This window comes from Leguminivora glycinivorella, chromosome 8, assembly GCF_023078275.1.
Source record: "Leguminivora glycinivorella isolate SPB_JAAS2020 chromosome 8, LegGlyc_1.1, whole genome shotgun sequence".
In the NCBI taxonomy this organism is placed as follows: Eukaryota; Metazoa; Arthropoda; class Insecta; order Lepidoptera; family Tortricidae; genus Leguminivora; species Leguminivora glycinivorella.
The window spans coordinates 9,666,888-9,694,041 of NC_062978.1; the positions used below are offsets into that span (position 1 = coordinate 9,666,888).

Consider the following 27,154-nt stretch of genomic DNA (forward strand, 5'->3'; position numbering starts at 1 on the left):
TCAAAACGATTTGCTAATATGGAATTACTATGAAATACTGAGGAGTGACGTCACGGTCAATTCATTTACTTTATATCTTTCTTTTGACTTATTAAATAGAAATTATGTTTATACATAACTACTGTCCATATTTTTCTTCTTAATTATGTGGTGCTTTATTTCGTGCACTGCATAAAATATTTTATTTTAAGTATAGGAAACTAGCCTATACCAACACTTCAACACCTATTGTCTATAGTTCAGAAGATCAACAAGGACTAGAAAACGATGGAAATAATCATCAGTACAAAAAGATACAAGTCTAGATAAATAAATTTGATATAAAACTCAGGTACGTGTTAACATTTAAGCCGTACATCTAAGAAGCTATTCACAGTGTGCGATCTTTGGCACGTAGATATATCTAACAAATATAATACAGATCTAAACATATTACATGAATATAAACTGAACACGAATGTGAGATCAACCTTATCAAATCGCAAAATTTCTTCGCGATATTTAAATTATTTTATTCGGTAGACCGACTCTGCTATCATCGAAAACTTCGAAGCTTGTTTACCACTGAAGTTGCATTCTTTTGTTTTATTTAGGTACATACTAATTTTAAATCAATGGATTGTAGTTTTTTCTCAGTCAACTGTTGTCAAAAATATTATAAATCGGAATGTTTTAAGAGAGTAGCAAAATATCAGACAATTCAGTTTTGTCTGTAAAATCCCTGTACGGTTACGAAATCTGATATAATATTGTCTTGAGCGTCGCTTACTTTTGGTTGTTAGGTGTGGTAGCGCTTTAGCTCCGGGAATACCTCCATGAGGACCAGCTCGAACAGCTCCTGAAACAAGACGAACGAACGTATGTAAATAGTAGTAGTAAGTAGGTTAAATACCTATGTGTGCATGTGTGAATACACTAACTACGTGCTTCCGTTGTCACTAGAAAAAGGCGCGAAATTCAAATTTTCAATGGGACGATAAATCTTCGCCCCTACAATTTAAAAATTTTGCCGCCGCCGCCGTTAGAGACCTGTGAAAGTGTGAATACAAAAACAAAATGAATAGTACCTACTTAGACTGTGTACAGTCAACCTATTGGTACCCTAGGCCACTGTAGAACTATGTCATAGTGACGTTATAAATCAGATTATAAGAAATTTCTTACTGCTTGATGTCATTTTGACATGGTTGTATAGCGGCCTAGGGTTCCAATTGGTTGACTGTACCTAGTTAAAATTTAATAATACGAATAAAAATGTTTTATACAAAGTAATTAACCGATTTCGATACTTAAACATAAGAAAGTGCAAAAGCGATTGTTGGATCTAAGTACCATATTGAGTAGGTACCATTGACATTCTTAAAAACAGAACTAACAAAACATTAGTACTTTAAAATAAAATCCAGTACAAAATTTCAGAGGCGAACGACACAGATGACTGCCCCGATACTCGCAGGAATCAATTTATCAGAGTAAACGACAGATTCAGTGGAGCGCGCGTTTTTAGCACCGAGCCAACAAGGTAAATAATTTTAGAACAGATATCTCGCCGCTTAGATGTGAGAATTCTTCGATAGTGCGTTGGTGGCATTGATATGTTTCCACGTGTCTTGTTTTATATTAAAAATATGTGAATCAAAATTGTTTATCTTGAAATAAAGTAGCACTTATATTTTCCGGTATCACCATCGGCATTGATTTCAGACAATGCCTATCTTATTCAGTGCTGTGGCTTTGGACAAAGTGGTTTTATCCAAATTCGCGTGTTGTGAAGGGAATTTCACGGAAATCGCGAACGAAGTGTTATCAAAAGTTTCGCAACAAAATGGAAAATGCACATATTTCCATGGACCATATTTGTTCAACTACATAGCGGATAACGGACATTTATATTTCTGCATCACAGACAAAGTAAGCGAATTTGAATGCATAGTTAAATTTAGAGAATTGTAGAATCTATATGTCATATTTTTATTTATATAGGTAAAAGGTTTGTTGAGAAGTCGGTGGTCCTGGTTTCGAATGCCGGTAAAGGCATTTGTGCGATGATAAGTACCTACTTATGGTACAATGTTTGTGAGTCTTATTTACCTACAAAAGTAAAACAGCAATAAAAAGCTATATCAGCACGGGAAGCATGGTCGCGCGATAGACAATAAAATATCAGGCCGTCCCTATCGCACTTACAAATAGTGCGATAGGGACGGCCTGCTATTTTATCATCTATCGCGCGATCATGCTTCCCGTGCAGGTATGATGAGCCATATGAATACTGACTATCACAGATGTCATATATACCATAGATCAAGCAAACGTATCTACTTAGCGTGTCAAATGAACTCAGTGAAATCCACTGAGTTGTCCGTCTTTACTCGCAGCTTGCAGCTTTCGGGCGTCAATTTTTGTAAGTTGAAGTCAACCAAAACATAAAAAATGCCTCGTTACGTGATATTCAATTGCAACAACACAAAAATTATGAACAATCAAGAGCCTGAGACATATTTAAAATTACAGGCAAGAATCAACTTCAGTACAAAATTTGACACGCTCGGCCCCTATACAAATATATGAATTTGTTTCTTCTATCTAAATTAAGTTCTGTGCTGACTATATATTTCTATACAAATAGTATATACACGGTGTTTCCGGTATCACTTAAAACCTCAGACACCCCAACTGATTTTTATTTTTTAAACTCATCTAGAGTATTCATCTTTTAATCTGATCGTTACTTTTTTTTTAATTGAATTTTTAATTTTCTGTACAGCTCTACTTGACTTTTAGCTCTACACTCAATGAAATAATTGCTAACTACCATCATAAACCATAAGACTATTTATTTGTGTACATAAGGTTTACCAATAGACAGCTAAGATGTCACTGTAAAACACTTTAAAGCTTTGTCACAGTAAACTTCAAATTGGACAGGTAATCGCAGTAAGCAAATAAACTCAATATTCAAAATGACAAGGTTGTAATTAGGTACGAGTTCAATTTGTTATGACTTATGATAAACATTAAGATTAAACTGACAAACAACGTCAAACTAGTAGCGGAAAAAATAATCGTCCAAGTAACCGGCCAGTATTAATACCCCTAAATACTGAAAAAAGGTAAACAACCTCTAGCAATGCGATATACACAATGTTGTATTACGAGTACAATAGAATGGGCACGTAAAAAATAACTAATAATACTAATTTAAATAAAAATATTACCCCCATCACGATATAGCTCAATCGATTCTACTCTCGATTCTGAACAAAGTGTTTTCAGGTTTTTAGTGTTAAGTGAAACACGGTGTATAGCCACTGATATGTGCGTTGATATAATTTGGGTACGTACTATGTACACGACTTCGCACCTTTCAGACAAATTAGTTATTATTTAAATAATAAGGAAGCAAATTATTAAATATGCCAGTAAGCGATTTAATTTCGAATTTAAACACGATAGACCGGCCAAATCTTACACGAAAATCTGCTAAAAAAACAAAGTGTGATGTACCTAAATATATTATGTAAACTATTCCGTTTGGCCATCGCCCTCCACCACTCATTTCTGATCCAGTTATACTAGATTTATGCTAAAATCTTTTTTTTAGGTAAAAAATTTACTATTTGACTCTATTTAGGTCTTAAATGAAAGCTAATTAAGTTTGCTACAACTTTATTTCGCAAAATATATAATACAGAGATATGTTTCGCTGAAATCTGTCTCTAAATATTGGCAAAACGAAAATTTTCATAAAAAGAGGGGAAAAATACCCTTCATTTTGAAGCGTCACATCTCAAAAACTGTTTGAGATACGGCACTGCAAGTAGGTTAAATGATTTTAAATTTAATGTACTTTTAAGTTTGTAAAGCAACTTATTGCCTAAATAAAATCTCCAGTTTTTAAGACATTGCAAAAATTAAAAAAAGTCCGATATTTTTTTCAGTTATTTTGCAAATTAAAAAAAAAGCACACCTTTTTTTGCTTGCAAAACATAGTTTGACATTCCTCCAAGGACCCTAAATAATATACCAAAAATGCAGCTTCTACATCACACTTTGTTTTTTTTATTTCTCTTTTTGACCAGTCTACGAACCAAACAAATTTGTTCTGTTTTACACGCAGACATGCCAACGTTCAAAAGCATTCCTCTTCCTGAACCAAATCAAAAGGCGTTTCAAGTCTGAGGGGCAGGCCTCCACGCAAATGCTGGCAGACGAGATGTACCGCTACAGTGAGGACCACAGCACTATCGTCATCCGTAAAGGAGAGCTCGATGAACTAAATACTATTGGTGTTCGGAGCAGTGGTAAGTAAACGTAGTTTACGCACGTTATGAATTATAACGGCCTTGTATTTTTGTTGTTTTGCTATTATGTACAATGAATACACATAATACACCTGAAAAATAATAGTATAGGCATCGTCAACAGATACATAAATATAAGAAATAAATATTCAATTTTCCTCATTTGTTTTTCGGCCAAGAAAAATGTAATTAAATTAATCTTGACCGGTAACATACACGGGTATTTATATCAATTTTTTTTTTTAATTTTCAGAAGAAATACTTGGAGAAAAGTTGCTGTTAGTGGATGACATCAAAAACTTAAACTATGGCGTAAGTAAAATATTACAAAGATCACACGATACTTTTAAGGTAGTCTCTGGAGTGCTTGTAAAGTAGTCACTGTACCAATATAGGTACATTAATTTACAATACAAACAAAATTATATGTGAGTGTGTTTAGTAAAACGTCCCACTTTGTCGGTTACCATTAAGGCGAGATTTACTTGTATCTTTATATGAATAATAAAGACTGTATCGTTAAGTATGAAGACAACTTTGAGTAGCCGTATTTATTTGCTATTATATTTTTCTTATAACAAGCCATGGGCTTAATAAGGCACATAATAAGGTACACATTTTGTCCTAGAAACTCGACGTAAAGCATATGGTTTAGACAGTATTGACTTAATCCTCCCGAGTACCAATTACGATTCCGGACAAATGCTACTAGAAAATTCACAAAGTGCGTAAAAGACGATACGATTGCGAAAAAAAATTGTATGGTGCGAACCTCAACGACACATGATCCACAAAGCAGAATATCTGGACATAGTCTAGCCACTGTTATTTAAAAAAAATATAGTTCAGGATCTGTGTATGGCGGCCATTTAGAGAATGTGGCATGGTGCTTACTCTAACTCCGACTTTGATGTCGAATTTGACTATCATACATTGTTTATATCGATCTGGTTTAAGCACTGTTCAAACACCATGAATGTCAATTAGACTTTGGCCTATGGCTAATTTTTTTATCTGTTTCTCTCATCCTGCTAGCATCAAAAATTTACGGCAATCCGGAACGTTGCTCAAAATTGCGTTTTTTTAAATTATATAAATTCGCCGCATTTATTCTACAAGTACCCAATTGGAAAAACCATGGAGACGACTCTTAAAGAATATATTTTGGCAGCATATTAACCTTTGTTTGTTGAAATCGTACAAAGAGTCATTGAAATATTCTCAAATTAAGCCAGATAGGGGTTGTCCGAAATTTATTTGCTAGACCTTAATGAAAGTACCATAAAGTCCCTAAAATAAAAAAAATATCAGACCTTCTTATATCAAATAGTACTTACCAATACCTTAAGATCATACTCTCGGAACATAATAATACAAAATTATGCACATGTCAACATTTAGACGAGGTTTGTTTTGTCCTTATACTTAACGATACAGTCCTTAGTGCTGTGTCGAGCTGCCGCGTGCGCGCCTACTAGCGACGACAGCGCGTTCACTACTGTCTCGCTCAGCTGTTACAGTGCTGTGTACCGGACACGCTATAGTAGCCCAGACAGTACTCACGTAGGCGAGCTGCTTGTTGTGCTTGGTGTTCTGCAGCGTGTGGAACAGCTTGTGCGCGCCGCGAGCTGCCGCGTGCGCGCCTACTAGCGACGACAGCGCGTCCACTACTGTCTCGCTCAGCTGTTACAGTGCTGTGTACCGGACACGCTATAGTAGGCTAGACTGTACTCACGTAGGCGAGCTGCTTGTTGTGCTTGGTGTTCTGCAGCGTGTGGAACAGCTTGTGCGCGCCGCGAGCTGCCGCGTGCGCGCCTACTAGCGACGACAGCGCGTCCACTACTGTCTCGCTTAGCTGTTACAGTGCTGTGTACCGGACACGCTATAGTAGCCCAGACAGTACTCACGTAGGCGAGCTGCTTGTTGTGCTTGGTGTTCTGCAGCGTGTGGAACAGCTTGTGCGCGCCGCGAACTGCCGCGTGCGCGCCTACTAGCGACGACAGCGCGTCCACTACTGTCTCGCTCAGCTGTTACAGTGCTGTGTACCGGACACGCTATAGTAGCCCAGACAGTACTCACGTAGGCGAGCTGCTTGTTGTGCTTGGTGTTCTGCAGCGTGTGGAACAGCTTGTGCGCGCCGCGAGCTGCCGCGTGCGCGCCTACTAGCGACGACAGCGCGTCCACTACTGTCTCGCTCAGCTGTTCCAGGGCTATCGTGCGGGTGTGCTCTGTACCGAACAAGAACAAGAGATTTAAGTTTCAGCCGTCACAAATGGATGACTGGTTGAAAAGAGATATCACAAATGGAATGAATGAATGAATGACGACCGGTCTGTCGCAGTCGGTAGTGACCCTGCCTGCTAAGCCGCGGTCCTGGGTTCGAATCCCGGTAAGGGCATTTATTTGGGTGATGAGCACAGATATTTGTTCCTGAGTCATGGATGTTTTCTATGTATCATCATCCTCCTTGCGTTATCCCGGCTTTTCTATGTATATAAGTATGTATTTATCTATTTAAGTATGTATACCGTCGCTTAGCACCCATAGTACAAACTTTGCTTAGTTTGGGGCTAAGTTGATCTGTGTAAGGTGTCCCCAATATTTATTTATTTATTTAAATAAATTAGTATAAGTCCATACCTCGGTCTGCCATGTTCCTGTTGCCAGGCTCGCTCAGCACGCCGCCCGGCCACCACGACTTTAGGACGACACTGATGTAGTAGTGAAGCATTTGCTCGGAGAATAGCCACGTCACCGTCTCTTTTATTTGTCTGAAACGGAGGTTGGTTAATACTACCATTACTACCAAAGAGGATCGAGTATTATAGAGAGTTGCTGTCAAAGTAAAATGTGTAATCACAGTGCATAGACTGCCATCTCTCGACACAGGCTTAAAACTTTTGAACCTCAGTTTTGAGAATTTGGTCCATACAGGGTGTAACAAAAATAGCGGTGATCCCTTTAAGGGCGTATTCAGTATCGTATTCTCATCAGGAAAAAGTAGAAGAAAATTTTTTTTCGCGAAAAAAATTTTTACCTTTGTATGGCGGTTCGGCCGATTCTCGCGGCCCGGCCCATACAAAAATGAAAATTTTTTCGCGAAAAAAAATTTTTCTACTTTTTCCTGATCAGAATACGATACTGAATACGCCCTTAAACGGATCACCACCATTTTTGTTACACTCTGTATTCTTTGCTTGATTTGCGTGGTGTCATATCTCACACAAGCATGGTACGCCTTCACCTACACGGGCTTAGACTGTGTGCGTCGGAACGCGCACTTTCATATATTTGATTGCCATTATCCGAGGTGTGCTGTCGCTGAATATCCATAGTAATATTGTAAATGGGAAAGTGTGTGTGTCTGTTTGTTTGTCTGTCTTTCTCGGCAAAACGGAGCCATGATTTGACGTGATTTATGTGGAGATAGTTGAAGGGATGGAGAGTGACATAGGCTACTTTTTGTCTCTTTCTAACCCCCACTTACCTAAAATTGGGGGGAAGCCGTGGGTAAAAGCTAGTCTCTAATAAATGACTCAAGGTAAAAGCAGCTTACCTGTTAATAGTTCTCCCATAAGTGATTTGTACGAAAGTGACTAGAGTCTTCCTGAGCCATCGGAATACGCCCCGCATGTCGAACACTTCGCTCAGCAGCGCGTACAAAGGCTCAGCTATGCTGTCGCGTTCTTCGCCCAACGGACCGGCACCTGTAAAAGTTTATACATTATGGACCAGTTGCAACAACTACACTTAACAGACACGTCAACACGTCACGCAGCAGAAGAATATGGAAATTCCCACACAAAAAAATCAGCGAACGTTAAATTCAGTAACGGACGAAGTGGTGCAATCGCCCGTTGAATTTTGGGACGATGGTATAACTACCGGTTTAATACCATGTCGAGGTATAGCGCCGCCTACACAGTTTCTATACAAATTGCAATCGTACTTTTATGCAAAAATATATAGCAAAAATGCTCAGATCTAAAGGACATGACTTCGTCTCACCCAAGCTATTAACTTTTCCACTTTTAAATTTATTCTTAGGCTTGGTACCATAGCTCACACACGTTTCAATGAATATAGTAACTAGTGAATTTCCAATATGAATAGGGACTCTGGTATTGCTACCGGAGAAAAAGTGTAGGTAACGCTCTTACAGTATAATTATATCGCTAGGGTCCGTTAAACCCAAATGGTTGTAAAGTTGCTGGCTATGAGGCCTTGGTTATACTCAGTTGACAAAACACTGGAATCCTGACTCAGAGTTAGACGCCATGAGTTCAAGTTGTCGATGGGAACCCAAGGGTTTTTCCAGTTTTGAATTGATTCTGGATTTCAGTACCTAAATCTGTATTGGTCCTAAGTCCTAACTAACCTTAGTATAACAAAACAAGTACCTATGGATATAATTTTTACCTCGCATGGCATTAGCCATGTTCTTATTAGCGGGGTCAGTGCCATTCCCGTCTAGGTAGAGCGATATCTCATCTTCATCTGCCGACAAGTGTGTGAACGCTTCGCGATCCGTCGACGATCTATTCGTTGCTTCGCTGCTTGTACTGTAAAACGAACTTCAATTGTATTCTTTTTGAGCAAAAAGTCCTAGTCCTTTGCCAAAAGGACGCTTGGAATGGTAATTCGTATGAAGATGCAAGAAATTCTTGTCAGTCTGTCTCTGTGTTTAGCGACAAAGTGGGACCTTTTACTAATTTTAAACATTTATCATTCACTGATTAATATTACATTAAAATACAACTATAGAAGGATAACTATAGAAGTATGAAAGTGCGTGTGAAAGAATTAGTTAAAAGAAAGAAAGATGAACTTAATGATCAAATGGATGAAAGATTGTCGCAAGATTTTCAGACGAACATAAAGTTCTTCTGGAAATCCGTTCGCCTAGCCAGAGGTAAGAGTTCAGACTCTGAGCTAAAATCGGTGAAAGATTCGAATGGAAGTTTGCTGAATGGGGAAGAATGTATTCTAAAGAGATGGCGATGTATTTTGAAAGCCTGTTTGAAAGGGAGGAAGCAAATATGCTAACCTCAGGTGTGAATGAAAACTTATCAATGGATGAAATTAGCATGGATGAGATTGTGAAAGCATTGAAAGGTATGAAATCAGGTAAGGCTGCAGGATATGACAAAGTCTCCGCCGAGATGCTGAAGGCTGGACAGGGCATTGTAGCGAGTCAGTTGTATCGCCTTTTCAATTTGTGCTTCAGTACCGGCCGGGTACCTAAGGACTGGTGCAAGGCCGTCATCGTTCCTCTTTACAAGGGAAAAGGCTCACGACTGGACTGCAAAAACTACAGGGGCATTAGCTTACTCACCATCGTAGGAAAACTGTATGCGAAAGTGTTGATTGAGAGAGTAGTGAGAGTAACCGACGAGAAAGTGTGGGATGCACAGGCGGGATTTAGAAAGGGTATGGGATGTTCGGATCAAGTCTTTTCCTTACGATGCATAGCCGAAAAGTTTTTGGCCAAAGGTCAAAAGGTCTATTGCGCTTTCGTGGACTTGGAAAAGGCGTATGATAGAGTGATGAGGAATGAATTGTGGTCGGTAGTGTCCATGTATGGAGTAGGCAGTCAACTCGTTCAAGCACTGAAATCTCTTTATGAGGATTCCAGTGCTTGCGTGAGAATAAACGGGTCATACACTGAGTGGTTTAGCATCGAAAAGGGTGTTAGACAGGGATGTGTAGCGTCGCCGTGGCTGTTTAATTTATTCATGGATAGTTGTTTGCAAGATCTGAAAGATTATGATTGTGGGTTGAGAATGGAAGGGTTACTGGTCAAATGTCTCCTATATGCCGATGACCTAGTATTACTTGCGTCGTCGGCCGAGGAGTTACAACTGATGGTAACAAGAGTGCATGCATCCTTCGAGAGGAAAGGAATGAGAATGAATGTCAGTAAGACGAAAGTAATGGTATTTGAAAGAGATGAGATTATGACAGATTGCGAAATTGAGATCGATAATGAAAGTTTGGAACAAGTGAAAGAGTTTGTGTATGTGTAAACATGGAAAAGATATTGAAAGGAGAGTGAATGCTGGGAATAGAGTGAATGGAGCACTAAACGCTTTTATGGGCAGCCAGAAAGTGTCGCAAAAAGCACGTCTGGCAGTGCATAGAGGAGTTTTGGTGCCTACACTTATGTATGGTAGTGAAAGTTGGGTGTGGGAGAAAAGACTTCAAAGTCAAGTGAATGCCGTGGAAATGAGAGCGTTAAGAAGCATGGCTGGTGTAAAGTTGAGTGATAGGATCAGAAATAGCGTGATAAGAGAGAAGTGTGGAGTGGATGTAGATGTGTTGACAAAGATTGAGATGGGTATGTTAAGGTGGTTTGGGCATGTAGAGAGGATGGATGAGAGGAGATTAACGAAGAAAGTATATGAAAAAGGAGTGGAAGGGTCAGTTGGTAGTGGAAGACCCAGGCGAACTTTTCTTGATCAAATCGGGGAAATATTGCAAAAAGGCCAGGTTAGAAGTACTCGAAACCGACGAGCGTGTATGAGAAACGTTATGAAAGTGTGTGAAGCGAAAGTGGTTTGTCAGGATCGTAGTAAATGGAAATCCGTGATCTCTGCCTACCCCTCTGGGAAACAGGCGTGATTGTATGTATGTATGTATGTATGTAAAATACAACTACAAAAAAAAAACGTTCAGTCGAATTGAGAACCTCCTCCTTTTTTTGAAGTCGGTTAAAAATAGGTTTTCCATTACTCTCTGGATCCCCTCCCAGGGTCTCTGAATTTTTAACATGGTAGCGTAATGTGCTCATTATATAATATCATGTGCATTTCATTATCACAGACAATAAACAATATTTATGAATGACATAGGAGAATAAAGTGCCACGACTGCCACGAAATGGCCTCACCTCAGCATATTGCACCTCAGTATGTATCTGAACGAAAAGCCAACACCTAAACCCGTTAACGTTTAGCTCATAATGGGCGACTTTTACTATGGGACCAACACCGAAATCTGTTTCTTACATTTTGGTCGTGTGAAGCTGAATAAGTATGGGAGCTTCAATATTTTTTTAGCTGTTTCAGTCTTGGTCCTATAGGAAAAAACAACAGTGTTACCTAAGCTGGGGTTTATCTAAGCTGAAATATGTAGATATCATACACGAAAGAAAAAACGACAAGGCCCACTGGTGGCCGAGCCGGGAATCGAACTCGGGTCTTCAGCTTACGCGGCTAGCTAACGGCGGCGGTGGCGGGCGGGTAGTCCAGTGGTAAGGACGTTAGCCGCGTAAGCTGAACACCCGGGTTCGATTCCCGGCTCGACCACCAGTGGGCCTTGTCGTTTTTTTTTTCGTGTATGATATCTATTTCAGTTTATAATTTATATATAGTAGTGTGACTACTTGAAAAACAACAAATCAAAAAAAATATTTAATAAAATAATTTGATTTGTTCTCTAGTTGGGTTTACCTAAGTTTTGGCTCTTCGTTCAGATACACACTGTATGTGCGGTAAGTTGCGCCCAATTGCGGAAAAGAGAAAATTCAAAAAGAGTTGCTATAAACTCAAACATGATTCCACGCACATGAAGGAAGTGTTTTATATGTACTTGACTAGGTTTACTACGTACCTTTTAAATAACGTAGAAAACGAGAATTTGTTTTTCTTTGGATTGTCTCCCTGTTTTGTGAATTCGCTGGTTGCGTTGAGGAATGTATATAGAGGTTCACTTTGGTTCAGTCTGTCGTCTTCTAAAACAAACTGTAGACAAGTATTTATTAGAAGTGCCAAGCACATTCAAACCAAGCACATTCTTAAACACTTTAACTGTTACTTTTGCAGAAAAATGTGAATATAGTAAGTTTAAGCCAGCTTGCTATAAATATGGACACTTCTTGGGGCGATCAACACAACCACATACAACAATCTTAGGGCCGGTTGCATCAAACCGTCTGTCACCGTTAAAGCGTTCGTTAAATTTTATTGTATAGGAAGTTCCATAGTCATCTGCTGCGTGACGATGATGTGTCTGTCAAAAGTGGTTGATGCAACTGGCCCTTAGAGTAGTTGATTTCTAAAATGAATCTTATACTAAAAAGTAATTAAACTGCAAATTTACTTACTTCTAAATACTTTTGTATGAGGTTCTTGGCTTTATCTAAGGAATTTTTATCATTTTTACCAAAGAGAAACTTAAAAGAATTCGAAGGTAGTTCCAAATTTTTCAGTTCAGAACACATAGGCCTTAATTTTCGATGTAGATCCTGAAAAAACAAAAATACTTTTATAATGCCAATTATCTACGCAATTACCTACATTCAGGGTGAATTTTGATAGTGGGCCAATGAGGGCAGCTACCAGGGGCCTATTTCTCAAAATTTACAGTTACAAGTTACAAGCGGAAGTCTCTTTCCAACTTGTCATATTAGACATTGACGACCACTTGTAAAATGTAACTTGTAGCTTCGAAAAATGGGCCTCTAATCCCGTGTTGTGTTTCGTGCGTTCAGTAAACCATTATGTTTAATCTCCACTTTCGTGTATTACGATAAGGTTCACAATGATGCCACGTATAGTCGCCATCAGGGGCCCATTTCTCAAAACTGAAAGTTACAAGTTACAAGCGGAAGTCTCTTTCCAACTTGTCATATTAGACATTGACGACCACTTGTAAATTGTAACTTGTAGCTTCAAGAAATGGGCCCCAGATATATCGAAGCGGCCGGGGTGTTCAATAATATCTAAACACGCCCTAATACCTAGATATAAGGCTTTTAGCAGATGAAAGAGACTCAATTTCCACTATTATTTTGAAGTGTATTTCAAATTGCTGTAGTAACATTTTGCATAACTTACTAGTTGAACGGTTAAAACAAAATAAACATATTATTACCTGGAAATCGTTTAGCGTTCTCAATATAACCCATCCCGTGGAGATTTGCTCTGGCCTCTCGTCTTCGATTGAGGTAGTTTCCTGCTCGGCCATGTGCACTACTATCACGAACTGTGGGGGCTTATTTTCGTCCAATATCTAAAAAAAGGGAAAAAGTTACGTAAGTATCTCGATTTCTGCCTATTAAGTAGGCTGGTTTTAAATCCTAGCAAGATCATTTGTATCTGTGTTTATCATTATCACACATATTTCGAGGACTAGTCTGGTCTAAGGGCCAGTTGCATCAACCACATTTGACAGACACATCATCGTCACGCAGCAGACGTCTATGGAACTTCCCATACAATAAAATTTAACGAACGCTTTAACGATGACAGACGGTTTGATGCAACCGGCCCTAAATAGTGCATCACTTTTAACATCTGTCTGTGAGACCGATAATCCAGGATTCAAATGATCTCTGGTGTTCCTGATATTCATTCGTTTGCAGCCCGTATTATAATGAAAATAGTTACCCACTCTACTCGAAAACCCGTAACAAATAAATAAATAAAAAGTTTACCTCGGCACTCTACACAGTGGCCCACTACGTGCCAAAATGTCCGGCCCACGTGTCCGTGCGAGCCAGATGTGACTCCAGCCACATCTGCTCCTCTGTTAGGCGTTCCACTATCAAGGATAGCTAGAGCTCGAGATTCGGGCTTCAACGATGCTCAGAGCGCCTTTAATGCCTAAAATGTATATATTTTACCTCGGCACTCTGCACAGTGGCCCGCCGCGTGCCAAGATGCTCGGCCCACGTGTCCGTGTGAGCCAGATGTGACTCCAGCCACATCTGCTCCTCTGTCAGGCGTTCCAGTTCATTATCAAGGATAGCTAGAGCTCGAGATTCGGGCTTCAATGATGCTCAGAGCGCCGTTAATGCCTAAAATGTATATATTTTACCTCGGCACTCTGCACAGTGGCCCGCCACGTGCCAAGATGCTCGACCCAAGTGTCTGTGCGAGCCAGGGGTCACTCCAGCTACATCTGCTCCTCTGTCAGGCGTTCCAGTTCATTATCAAGGATAGCTAGAGCTCGAGATTCGGGCTTCAATGATGCTCAGAGCGCCGTTAATGCCTAAAATGTATATATTTTACCTCGGCACTCTGCACAGTGGCCCGCCACGTGCCAAGATGCTCGACCCAAGTGTCTGTGCGAGCCAGGGGTCACTCCAGCTACATCTGCTCCTCTTTCAGGCGTTCCACTTCACTATCAAATATAGCTAGAGCTTGAGATTCGGGCTTCAACGATTCTCAGAGCGCCGTTAATGCCTAAAATGTATATATTTTACCTCGGCACTCTGCACAGTGGCCCGCCACGTGCCAAGATGCTCGGCCCAAGTGTCTGTGCGAGCCAGGGGTCACTCCAACTACATCTGCTCCTCTGTCAGGCGTTCCACTTCACTATCAAAGATAGCTAAAGCTCGAGATTCGGGCTTTAACGATGCTCAGAGCGCCGTTAATGCGTAAAATGTATATATTTTACCTCGGCACTTTGCACAGTGGCTCGCCACGTGCGAAGATGCTCGGCCCACGTGTCCGTGCGAGCCAGATGTGACTCCATCCACATCTGCTCCTGTGTCAGGCGTTCCACTTCACTATCAAGGATAGCTAGAGTTCGAGATTCGGGCTTCAACGATGCTCAGAGCGCCGTTAATGCCTAAAATGTATATATTTTACCTCGGCACTCTGCACAGTGGCCCGCCACGTGCCAAGATGCTCGGCCCAAGTGTCCGTGCGAGCCAGATGTGACTCTAACCGCATTTGTTCTTCTGTCAGGCGTTCTACTTCGTTCTCCAGCATGGCTAGAGCTCGAGACTCGGGTTTCAATGACGCTCTGAGGGCCGCTAATGCCTGAAATGGTGAAGTATAAATGTTAGATGACATTTGGAAAGCAAGGAATATTAATGATATGTTAATGTCGATTTTATATCGGAGATCAGTTGGCGTTTATTTCTAAAACAACAATGAGTGTTCACCAAAGTTTTGTTGTAAAGTCTCTCCTGCCAAATGGTCCAACTTGCGCCTCACCTATGCAGTGTTCAGACGACAATCACTTGTTGGACAACTGCCGGTCTTCTATAGGAGACCTTTTTTCAAATGAACGACAATATTCACCTGAGTCTTGTTGTTATGCCTCTCCTGCAGCTGATCTAGTTTCCGCCTCGCGTATGTAGAATGCTCTGTAAGGTGTAACGCGGCCGCGCTCTCTGCGGATGACACGGACTCGTTCGACAACTGCCGGTCTTCTATAGGAGATCGTTCGGCGTTTATTTCTAAAATGAAACAACAAAGAAGTCCATCAAGATTGTAAGAGTTTGTTTTCTCGACCGTATAATTAATTGATTATCATAACACGTACAAAAAACCGGAAAATAATACGCAGTTTTGTGTCAGATGTATAGCCATGGCCAAACTAATTTTACTAGAACACGAAGGTAATGACACACACAGACATCTGTTACAAGATTAAACAATTTTTAACGAAAAATTATACATACAACGTTCAAACTACACTAACCTTTATTAGCTTCTTCGTTCGCCAGCTCGATCATCAGTGCCTTGTACTGCTCACTGAGCATGAACGAAGAGTAGTACTTCTCCTGTATCGTGTCGACAACAGTGTCTTGCACTTCGTAAAATACTTCCGGCCCTTTGTCCCCGAGCAGAAATGCCTCCATTCGTTTTCTCGTGTCCTGTCGATGACAATATTTTTTTTGTAATTTGGAAGTGGGAGAAATATTTTTTGGAACTGTAGTCCATAAACAAATGCCAGCCAAACATCTTCAGGCTGTACAAGTATATCATACTAACCGCAGTTGATTTTAAAAACTCGTCACCCGCCAGTCTACTTGTGACCACGGACGTAATATAACTACTAGATGTCTCGTAGTCTACTTGATGTCTCGCACTAGGTACATTTATTTATTTATGTATGTGTATTTTATTTATATATTTGTATTATACTAATATATATGTAGGTTTATTTATTGTATTTGTGTATGTTTATTTTATAATAGTAGGTATCGACTTGTATTTAATCATTACAATCTCATACTGGCTCTATAATATTGTGCACCAAACTAACTATCTCTGTTTTGCCCAATGGTTGACTGGTAGAGAATGCCTTAAGGCGTTAAGTCCGCCATTTGTACTTTTTATTGATAATTTGCGCAATAAAGTTTAAATAAATAAATAAATATAAACGTAAGTGTTAGTCGGAAGGATTTTAATGGAAAAAATTCAAAATAGCGCCTGTAATGTATGGGATATCAGTCCTACATCCGATATCGGATCGGATAATGTGAAAACGCACACGCGTCCCGTTTTAATATGTGTGTGAAAATCGTGTTAGTTTAAATCAATATACCTAATTCTTATGATATTACCCTCCCATCTTATTGGGCCACGATATGATTTTGTTGAGTGGTCCCTTACCTTGTCCACCTTAATCTCCGCAGTGGGCGATCTGATGTACGTATAAAAGATCTCAGCACCAAGCTGGTGCCAACTGCTTCTTGGACTGTGCCGCAACTCTTCTACTCCCATCCAGAATCCAACCAGGCCTTGCGAGCACATTGTCTCCAGAAACATCGATAGGTACCGCCGGCCTGTCACGCTTTCTAGCACTTTGTGGAGGGGTAGACACTGAAATAAATTATACTACAATCAATGGACTGGTTAGTAAGTAAATTCTTTATTGTACCACCAGCACTAACAAAAATATACAACGGCATCAAATATAAAATAGAGAAGGAAGAAATACAAAAGGCGAACTTATCCCTGATAGGGATCTCTTCCAGTTGACCTAATGAAGATGTGAGATTTAAATAGTAACTATCCTATTATCTAATCCTATTAAGTCATTCAGCAGCAAGGCAATTTTGACTTGATACAAAAATACCGGTTTTTTTGCAAACGTTTGCTGCAATCCCCTGATTACCCTGTTTGCTGCAATCGAATCTTCCCTAAAATTGCCGTCAATAGAAATTGTCAACAATATAAACAAGCCATCCTATAAAATATCATTATTCTAGCACAATTTTATTATTTTAAAGATTGAGGATCATAATATGATATGAATTGATTAAATAACACATGGATTTAGCCAGTATCTGATGAGTTAGAATGGAAATTAAAGACATTTTGACTACAGGGTTTGTTTACATTGTTCAAAAATTCTATTGACGGCGACTTTAATTCGACTCGGATTTTAATTTCTTGCTCTGAAAGGACTGGATCTATCAGTTTGTTAGCTTACCTTGTTATCCGACTCATTTACAGCAGGGAAGGCGCCATCCCAGCCCAACCTCTTAAGGTGCTCTTCACACTCAAGTTTAGCTATACTGAGCTGAGTGATATATCTCTTCAATTTCTTCGCGTCGGCTATCTGTTGCCGGCTTACGTTCTGCTGCCCTCCTTTCTCTGCGTCCACGTCCACGCCTTTTGCCCGTTTCATGTTTTGGAGGGTGGTTGCTTGCATTATTTGGGTTACTATGTCGTACCTACAAGATTTTTTTAAATTAAAAATCAAGCTAAGACTGTGTCCATAAAAGGCCCTAACGTGTAGGTACACAAGCTTATTAAAATAGTAAGTATAAATGTAAAGAAAAAATACACGGCTAAAAAACCTGAAGCAGTAGTACCTATGCGGTATCTACCTACTGAATGGTAGATAAAAGTTGTCTTATTACTTATATACTGTGACAGTAGGTGCAAAATCCATACTAATATTATAAGTGTGTGTGTCTGTTTGGATATAGTTGAAGGGATGGAAAGTGACATAGGCTACTTTTTGTCTTACTAACCCCCCACTTCCCTAAATAGGGGGTGGAAATTTGTGTGGAGCATTCCGCAATTTTCGAATTTAACGCGAGCGGAGCTGCGGGAAAAAGCTAGTACCTATACATATACAGAGTTGTCATATAGAACCATCTAGATTAGCAAAGAAAATCAAGACCAGTTTATTTTCTGCATTAGTTCACAATCGGTTACTCATTACCTTAACTAATTTCTCAACATTTAGGTATCTATTAAGCGCATAATGAAAGTGAACGTTACAAATGCTTACTGACCGTAACCGTTTCAGCTGGTCAACGTTATCACAGCTGTTTATTAGTCGTATGTAATCCTCGAACGTTTTCGCGTACTCGTGGGTCCTGACATGCATGGCGTTCACTTCCTTCTGAGCTTCGAGGTATTGGATGATCTTTTGGTTTATGTAATCGGGGTCTGTGATCAGATCTATGGCTGGTTGGAACACTGGAAGGTGAAATATCTATTTGAATGTCTTGGAGTTAGGCAGAGATCCACACAGAGCACGTGGCAATAGCCGGGTCCACAGAGAGCGAGGCACGCCGGGAGGCAATATGCTCACGCGGCAAATGTCCAATGTAGACGTTCCTTGGCTGAGGCAGGTTGCTCGGCCGAACAAAACGCGCGCAAGCCTCGGCCTACATTGCAAGCTTGCCACGTGAGCACACTGCCTAGAAGGCATGTATCGCTCTGTGTGGGCCGGGCTAATTGAATGTCCTCGCGCTGCAAACGCAATGGACGCTGCTTGTTCTGTGTGGACTCTCCTATCCTATTAGCATAACGCACATGGTTTTTCGTAGCCCGAAAATTTCGTGCATCTGCACTGCTATGAACATTGAACTGGGGATTAGCAATTTTAATAATAAAACTACCGTGAGACACTGCCATATTAAACATGTAAAATCGGGTAACTCACGTAATCGGCATCGCGCGTGCTCAATGAAAATGCTCCTCGTAACGGAGCGAAACATGTCGAGCGACCTTCGACAATTTAACGTGAGTTACCCGATTTTAAATCTTTAATTGAACTGGGGTTTATAAAATAGCCAGAAAATAAATTTCTCAAATATACAAGTTTACCTTTGCATGCCAACACTTCCCTCATGAAGTGAGACACGGGAGACAAGGAGTAGCATCTCGGCATGAGGAACATGACAATCAGCTCACTGATCTGCCGGAGGTAGTGGAGCTCCGTCTCGCACAACATTAGGTGAGGTGCTAGTGCGAACACTGGCGCCTGGTTTAGTTCTAATCTGTTAAAGGAGAATGTTATTATAACACCACGCACCACATGCATACAAATACAATTTTGTTATAATAAATGTTAATTGTACTAAAAGCAGAGTTTGAATAAAATATGTTTTAAAACATTTTTATGTCAACTGATTTTATTTTATGAAATTAATTTAAAATACATAGCATCAAATATCTAATTATTTTAGAATAATCGCAAATATACTAAAAAATCACCATATAATGACCAGTCTGGCCTAGCGCGTAGTGGCCCTGCCTGCTAAGCCACGGTCCCGGGCTCGAATCCCGGTAAGGGCATTTATTTGTGTGATGAACACAGATATTAGTTCCTGAGTCATGGATGTTTTCTATGTATATAAGTATGTATATCGTCGCCTCGCACCCATAGCACAAGCTTTGCTCAGTTTGGGGCTAGGTTGATCTATGTAAGGTGTCCCCCAATATTAAAAAAAAAAAATATGTACAATAACAATAATATACCCAATACATTGAAAAAAAAATGTTTTAGTGACTAATTTAGTAATGAAAGACTGATTTAAAACAAAATTTAAAAAGTTGGTAGATACTTACGCACAGCTCTGAGCAATTCTAATACGCTCAAAATGCTGAGTAATTTTCAACACCATATCATTAGCTAATAGCTTTTCAGCATCAACTCGCAACAATCGCTCGTGTAGATTTTTTATTGCACCCCATACATGTTCCTTAAATTTGTCAACAACAGGTTCGGGCCTATAGGCAAACTCTTTCAGCCAACGAGTAACAAAATCTCTGAGGACATAGTCAATCAGTTGCTGTAACTGGCTGTCAACGGTGCGACCAAATATGACTGGTAGATGACTCTTTTTAACTGCATGCGGCCAGGTACTTAGGTCATCCTGATGAGGTAATTAAAGTTTGTAAATATAAAATATATGTGAATGTGTTTAGTAAAACGACCCACTTTGTCAGTTACCATTAAGGCAAGATTTACTTGTATATTTATATGAATAAATGGACAAAGCGGCTTTATAGCAATCGACAAAGTGGGACGTTTTCCCATGCAAACTCACATATAAACCTTAAGAAAATTGCATTTGAATTATTTGGATTAATTGTTGATAATCTGATTTTGAACAGGTACTTGCAAAATAAAATAAAAATATTAATGTGTTGATTGCAGGTACAATCATACCTTTAAAGTTTCCTCCAACTGCCTCAACTCTTTTTCTACTTTATCCATCAGAAAAATGGAAGGCTGGTGAGGCGAAGACAGAGAGATGTGGCCCCATAATGTCAGTGCAAACACCAGAACTACCAGAAAAATAGTCAACACTAAAAGGTAAACTGGACTCCAAATTATTGGAAAGTACCATGCCAACATTAACCACAAGGGCACTGAACTTATCCCGACCCACGTCCACATTATAATTGGTTTTTGGTCACAGTAACAATATATTATTAGTGTTTTACAGAATCAATCAATAAGTTTATGTTACTCATAATAATAATAACATAGCACTACCTATTAACACGAATAGAACGAAACATGAAACCACTTTATGTTTTTATATTAAACTGGAGTAAATTCAAGCACATTTTCGGAGTATTTAATATGTTATTTCAATTTCCTGATCTGCAACTATCTCGTGAATAAATAAATAAATTATGTATAAGCTGTCAGTTTGTCTTGTCACACTGACCAAGTTGACTCTTGGTTGACTCGACTCACCCGACCCGACACCGACCCGACCCCAACGAAACCATACGAAACCGCTCGATGAAAAGTAAAGCATATTCCGATACATTTAGATAAAAAAAATTGTTATATTTTGTGTCTTATTTAAGTAGGAAAAAAGTATACATTGTTTTGACACATGTCGGATCCGATCATAGAAACAGGGCTCCGTAGACCTTACCAACAAATCCTCAGTAGTCTATTCGGAAAGAAAATCGTTAGGGCCCCCACAGACGGGAGACAAAACTGTTATGTCTCCGTCGCTCGGTCTATGGGCTAGTATGAAGGTGCGCACACGAGGCGACGCAACTTTTCATACAAATACGACGGAGACAAAAAAGTTTTGTCTCCCGTCTGTGGAGGCCCTTAGCGCCAAGTTAGGGCGTTCCAGTGCTCACATATGGTTCAACAGCGCACCTGCAGCTAATAAATAAATTTATTGAAAGTGTATTATTTTTGTCACAGTTTCGTTTTCTTTCAACCCCTTATTTGCCAAGAGTGGCACTGAAACCTGAGTAGTTTCATGTGCTCTGCCTACCCCTTCATGGGACACAGACGTGATTGTATGTATGTATGTATTATTTTTGATGAACCTTAGTGATTAGTGAACCACTCGTTTTTCACTAAGCAGAATAACCAATCGTCGTAGTTTTGCTATTATTAAAAAAACAAATGTCAAGTGTATCTTTTGACATTGTCATGTAAACTGTCAAGACCAGCTGGTGGTTGCATGGTTGTTGTCGTTGTTGCAGACTTTGTGGAAATATAATTTTATGAACCAAACGAAACAATTCAACATATTATTATTAATGGCTGATAAAGGAATAACTTTAGATACTACTTATTTGGTCATAGGCGGTGGAATAGCTGGCGTGACATGTGTAGAGACGTTGGCTATACTGCATCCCGAGGAAACATTGGTGATGGTGACAGCATCTTCCCTGGTCAAAAATGTGAGCAACGTCAGCTTTTTCGCGAAGACTGTGGTCAAGTTTGATGTTAATGAGACTGAAGCAAGTTCGCTGCAAAGAATACATCCGAATTTGAATATAGTTTACGATTCATTACAAAGTGTAAACACGAAAAATAAATTTGCGATAACATCAAATGGAACGGTTATTAAATATGGTGTAATATGTATATGTACAGGCGGCATACCGAAGCTTATCTCAGAATCTAGTAAATCTAAAAGAGTGCTCGGAATCAGGGACACTGAGTCTGTCCAAGAGTTCCAAGAAAAGTTGAAAACAGGTCGAAAAATGGTTATTGTGGGAAATGGCGGAATTGCATCAGAAATTGTACATGCAACTAGAGGAATACAAAAAGTTTGGGTGATAAGAGATGACTACATATCGTCCACATTCATAGATCCTGGTGCTGCTGAATTTTTCCAAAACACCTTCCGGAGAAAAACCTCAGAAGCTGATCCACCTAAACATATTATATCAAGGAGGCATGTTTTTTCAGAGGAAGACACTGTAGTTGCTTTGAATAAAGACCTGAAATCTGCTGCTCTTGGTCCTGACTGGTTTAGGAAACTTGAGGATATAAAAAACGAAACTGGCGAGCAAGAATTAGATATAATTTATAAAACTGAAATTGAATCTATAAATGAATTTCAGGACAAAGAATACCCACTACAAGTTAAGCTAACTAATGGCAGAACAGTACTATGTGACTTTGTTATATCGGCAACAGGAGTGGAGCCTGCTGTTAACTTTTTATGGGACCAGCAGCCCACTCATGGACCTGATGGTGGATTAGCTGTTAATGAATTCCAAGAAACATCTGTTAGAGATGTATTTGCAGCCGGTGATGTAGCTCATGCTGCATGGACACATGCTCCACACTGGTTTCAACTCAGACTCTGGACCCAAGCAAGACAGATGGCGGCAATGGCGGCTAAGTCAATGCATGCCCGCACTACAAACCAAGAAGTCTTACAAGATTTTTGTTTTGAGTTATTCACACATTGCACAACTCTTTTTGGGTACAGGGTAGTATTACTTGGTAAATATAATGGACAAGGATTAGGCACTGATTATGAAATCCTGTTAAGAACAACTCCTTGCCTTGAATATGTTAAATTTGTGCTTCAAAATGGTAGACTTCAAGGAGCAATTTTAGTAGGAGAGACAGATTTAGAAGAAATGTGTGAAAATCTTATACTTGACCAAATAGATTTGTCACCATTTGGAGACGATATTTTAAATCCTGACATAGATATTGATGACTATTTTGATTAAAATGTTGAAATAAGTGTTTTTTATCTTTAAAACACCGAAATTGTTTCCCTATAAGAAAACAAGTTAATAAACATTCTATACTATGTAACGCCTGACCAGAAATATATGATTATTGTCAGGAGGGTGCTGTTTATGGGGTGACAGTTAAGGTTAGTACGAAGAAAATAGTGAAATGAAAATGAAATATTTATTTTTCAAGTAGGCATATTACAATGCGCATATCAACGTCAAATAAAGCTACGCCGGCTCTAACCCTACGCCTCAGCCTCGAGAAGATTTAGTTCTAATTATTTCTGGTCAAGCTTTTTACTGGTAGTTACAAAGAAGTCAATATATTGATAATGGATCTTCGACGAGAGGCATAGCTTTTTTATTTGGGTGCATAACGGTCGTATAACTTTTTTTGATATATTTTTAGTCGTAATAACTATCATTTGATATAATTATTGAATCGTATAATAACAAATAATATACTCAAAAATTGTATAATGTAACTAGGGTCAATCGCCGATCAGTCCATAATAAAAAAAAAAAAAATTTAATATAATGATCATTTTTTCGAACAACATTTATTACAACATACTTTGAGTATAATGCTTATTTCTGATAATAAATAAAATGTATAACACTAATTTCTTCTAAAGCACAGTTAGAATAACATTTTTTTGTACAATGAATTAGATCCATCATTTACCAGAAAAGTAGGTTAGGTTAGAACTGTGACCACTACACACAACGAGCTGCTGCCAGAAAAATAGGTTAGGTTAGGTTAGAACTGTGATCCTTAAACATATGTACTGCTATCAGAAAAGTAGGTTAGGTTAGGTTAGAACTGTGATCCCTTCAAAAAATAATAAAATTAATTCATGAAATGCTTTATACTTTTTGCTAGTTATAGTATACTAGTTGTATATCAATGAATAATTATACCATATAACGGTTATTATAAATAAGTGTTATACCAAATGATGAATATATAAAAGTAGATATTTTGTTGTTATACCAAACGTTACTTATATCTAATGAGTGATTATATCCGTTAAATATATTCCAAATGTTGTTATATCAAATGTTACTATACCAAAAACAGGTATACCAATCATTACACACCCTTTTTATTTGCCGCTTTTTGACGTGATAACGTCTAATAACTCGTTACTACGGGCAGCATGCACGAAAAAGATGACGTCATTGTCCCGTTTCGCAATATAGTTTTTGCGCCATCTATTGGCGCGCGTTGGAACTAAGCGGCTGATCGATGCGCTCGGTATGGTTATAGCGTGTGGCCTGAGTAAAGCACCACAGCTGGGACAGATGGCGCGCTCGTGTGTTGTTCTCGTTAAGCTGAGTTTAGACCAGCAAGTTATTGCTGCAAGTTTTGAGACGCAACTATAGGTAAGAGTGAGTGGCAAATATCTGCATCTCTTTCTAGCATATACTTCTGTCTCAAAACTTGCAACAGCGCCGCAGAGATGGGCAAATCGTAATCGATTCCGGATTACACGATTACTTGATTTTACTTTGTAATCCACTACTGGGTGTCAGATTACTTGTAATGTAATCAAGTGAAACGGTAAATTACCATTACATATAAAGGAATCACTAATCATCTATACAATAATTACTATTACCAATAATTCGGAATCATAGTCGATTCAAAATAACTGAAATTATTGACTTGATTACTTTCAGATTACAAATATGTAGTACCTCAGATTGCTGACTGTCACTTTGACACAAAAGTCATCATGGGTGTCGTAAAATAGGTTTTAGGGGGTGCTGATTCCAAAATTAATGACCAATTTGGAATCTGACATTGCTGACTGTCACTTTGACACAAAAGTCGTCATGGGTGTCGTAAAATAGGTTTTAGGGGTGCTGATTCCAAAATGAATGACCAATGTGGAATCTGACATTGCTGACTGTCACTTTGACACAAAAGTCGTCATGGGTGTAGTAAAATAGGTTTTAGGGAGTGCTGATTCCAAAATTAATGAACAATGTGGAATCTGACATTGCTGACTGTCACTTTGACACAAAAGTCGTCATGGGTGTCGTAAAATAGGTTTTAGGGGTGCTGATTCCAAAATTAATGACCAATTTGGAATCTGACATTGCTGACTGTCACTTTGACACAAAAGTCGTCATGGGTATCGTAAAATAGGTTTTAGGGGTGCTGATTCCAAAATGAATGACCAATGTGGAATCTGACATTGCTGACTGTCACTTTGACACAAAAGTCGTCATGGGTGTCGTAAAATAGGTTTTAGGGAGTGCTGATTCCAAAATTAATGAACAATGTGGAATCTGACATTGCTGACTGTCATTTTGACACAAAAGTCGTCATGGGTGTCGTAAAATAGGTTTTAGGGGGTGCTGATTACAAAATTAATGACCAATGTGGAATCTGACATTGCTGACTGTCACTTTGACACAAAAGTCGTCATGGGTGTCGTAAAATAGGTTTTAGGGAGTGCTGATTCCAAAATTAATGAACAATGTGGAATCTGACATTGCTGACTGTCACTTTGACACAAAAGTCGTCATGGGTATCGTAAAATAGGTTTTAGGGGGTGCTGATTCCAAAATTAATAACCAATTTGGAATCTGACATTGCTGACTGTCACTTTGACACAAAAGTCGTCACGGGTGTCGTAAAATGGGTTTTAGAGGGTGCTGATTCCAAAATTAATGAACAATGTGGAATCTGACATTGCTGACTGTCACTTTGACACAAAAGTCATCATGGGTGTCGTAAAATAGGTTTTAGGGGGTGCTGATTCCAAAATTAATGACCAATGTGGAATCTGACATTGCTGACTGTCACTTTGACACAAAAGTCGGTATGGTTGTAGCGTGTGGTCTGAGTAAAGCACCACAGCTGCGACAGATGGCGCGCCCGTGTTTATTATTTTTGAGTGTTTGTAATTTAAAAACATGAAAGATTGCATTAAAATAAGCATCTTTTATAGAATGAAGTTGTTTGAAAAACCTACTTATTTAGGAGTTAGAGCAGTACGAAGTTGCGAATTTTCCCATAGTATTTACTAAGGCGCCAGAGATTTACGATTTTTTTTACCAATATAACCTATGTTAATATTGATAAATCATATAGAACATGTTTAAATAAGGATGTTTTGTTATATAAACTTTTTCTTCTCCATTAATATTAACTGAGATATTAGGGTTCTAAGATTAGTAAATGGCACTAGCACTTTAATAAAATTAACGCGTGTCTCGCAAACGGTCTAGGATACAAAATGACGACTTTTATATAGGTATAAGTTAGGTTCGTTAGGTATCTTCAAACGGCCGAAGGCTCCTATTCTGTGCAGTTTCTGTAATAAGCGGGGCTCCGTCGATATCGCTTTCTGTCTCTGGCGCCTTAGTAATGCTACGGGAAAATTTTGCAACTTTGCACCACTCTAACTCCTAAATTAGTAGGTTTTAAAAAAACTTTAATTTATAAAAGATGCTTATTTTAATGCATTCTTTCTAATAAGAACAAAACACTATGCTAGAAAGAGTGCAGAGGAAGTTCTGTAGGCACATTTACAAACGACTGTACGGATATTACCCATATATGTATCCATCTCTATTCGTAACAGGAATGGTTGGTCTTCAAACTCTAGAAACCAGACGGAAACTGCTGCATATTATGCATTACCGCCAACTGTTTCACCATAGAGTAGATGACGCATCCGTGCTTGAGAGAATGGGGCTGCAAGTGCCAAGAGCGAATGTGGTGGTTGGCATGCCGGGCGCGGTGCCGGCGCGGCGGCGGTGGCGCCTGTTCGCGGCGGCCGGCGCACCGCTCGAGCCCGAGCTGCTCTTAACCGCATCATGTTGGAGACAGACGATATTGACATATTTGCTGATAGTGTTGGTGTGTTTTACAGAAAA

The 27,154-nt window shown here is 39.2% G+C and overlaps 2 protein-coding genes and 1 long non-coding RNA gene across 3 annotated transcripts; 2 read left to right on the forward strand and 1 right to left on the reverse strand.

Moving 5' to 3' along the window:
- Window positions 1–213: 213 nt before the first annotated feature.
- On the reverse strand, window positions 214–20,911 carry LOC125228481 (sorting nexin-25-like). The gene is made up of 17 exons (XM_048133043.1): window positions 20,463–20,911; window positions 19,859–20,166; window positions 19,115–19,287; window positions 18,295–18,481; window positions 17,481–17,724; window positions 16,658–16,867; window positions 15,741–15,915; window positions 15,338–15,495; window positions 14,900–15,073; window positions 13,179–13,316; window positions 12,409–12,549; window positions 11,916–12,046; window positions 8,724–8,866; window positions 7,861–8,011; window positions 6,945–7,075; window positions 6,384–6,532; window positions 214–838 (listed from the first exon to the last, which is right to left on the reverse strand). The coding sequence occupies exons 1-17, from the start codon at window positions 20,691–20,693 to the stop codon at window positions 779–781; spliced, it is 2,904 nt and encodes a 967-aa protein (XP_047989000.1). The 5' UTR covers window positions 20,694–20,911; the 3' UTR covers window positions 214–778.
- On the forward strand, window positions 792–4,256 carry LOC125228494. Its single transcript, XR_007177293.1, has 3 exons — window positions 792–858; window positions 1,420–1,522; window positions 4,121–4,256. It is a non-coding gene; the product is annotated as an uncharacterized LOC125228494 (long non-coding RNA).
- Window positions 20,912–21,719: 808 nt separating the features above from the next.
- LOC125228485 (pyridine nucleotide-disulfide oxidoreductase domain-containing protein 1) lies at window positions 21,720–23,265 on the forward strand. The gene has a single exon (XM_048133060.1). The coding sequence runs from the start codon at window positions 21,779–21,781 to the stop codon at window positions 23,249–23,251; it is 1,473 nt and encodes a 490-aa protein (XP_047989017.1). The 5' UTR covers window positions 21,720–21,778; the 3' UTR covers window positions 23,252–23,265.
- The last annotated feature ends 3,889 nt before the right edge of the window (window positions 23,266–27,154 follow it).

Coding starts and splice junctions, on each gene's coding strand:
- LOC125228481 (XM_048133043.1), bottom strand. CDS start 20,693: ATGTGGACGTGGGTCGGGATAAGTTCAGTGCCCTTGTGGTTAATGTTG. Junction 20,167..20,462: donor AGTTGGAGGAAACTTTAAAG/GTATGATTGTAC, acceptor TTACCTCATCAG/GATGACCTAAGTACCTGGCC. Junction 8,012..8,723: donor CATGGCTAATGCCATGCGAG/GTAAAAATTATA, acceptor AAACTTTTACAG/GTGCCGGTCCGTTGGGCGAA.
- LOC125228485 (XM_048133060.1), top strand. CDS start 21,779: ATGAACCAAACGAAACAATTCAACATATTATTATTAATGGCTGATAAA.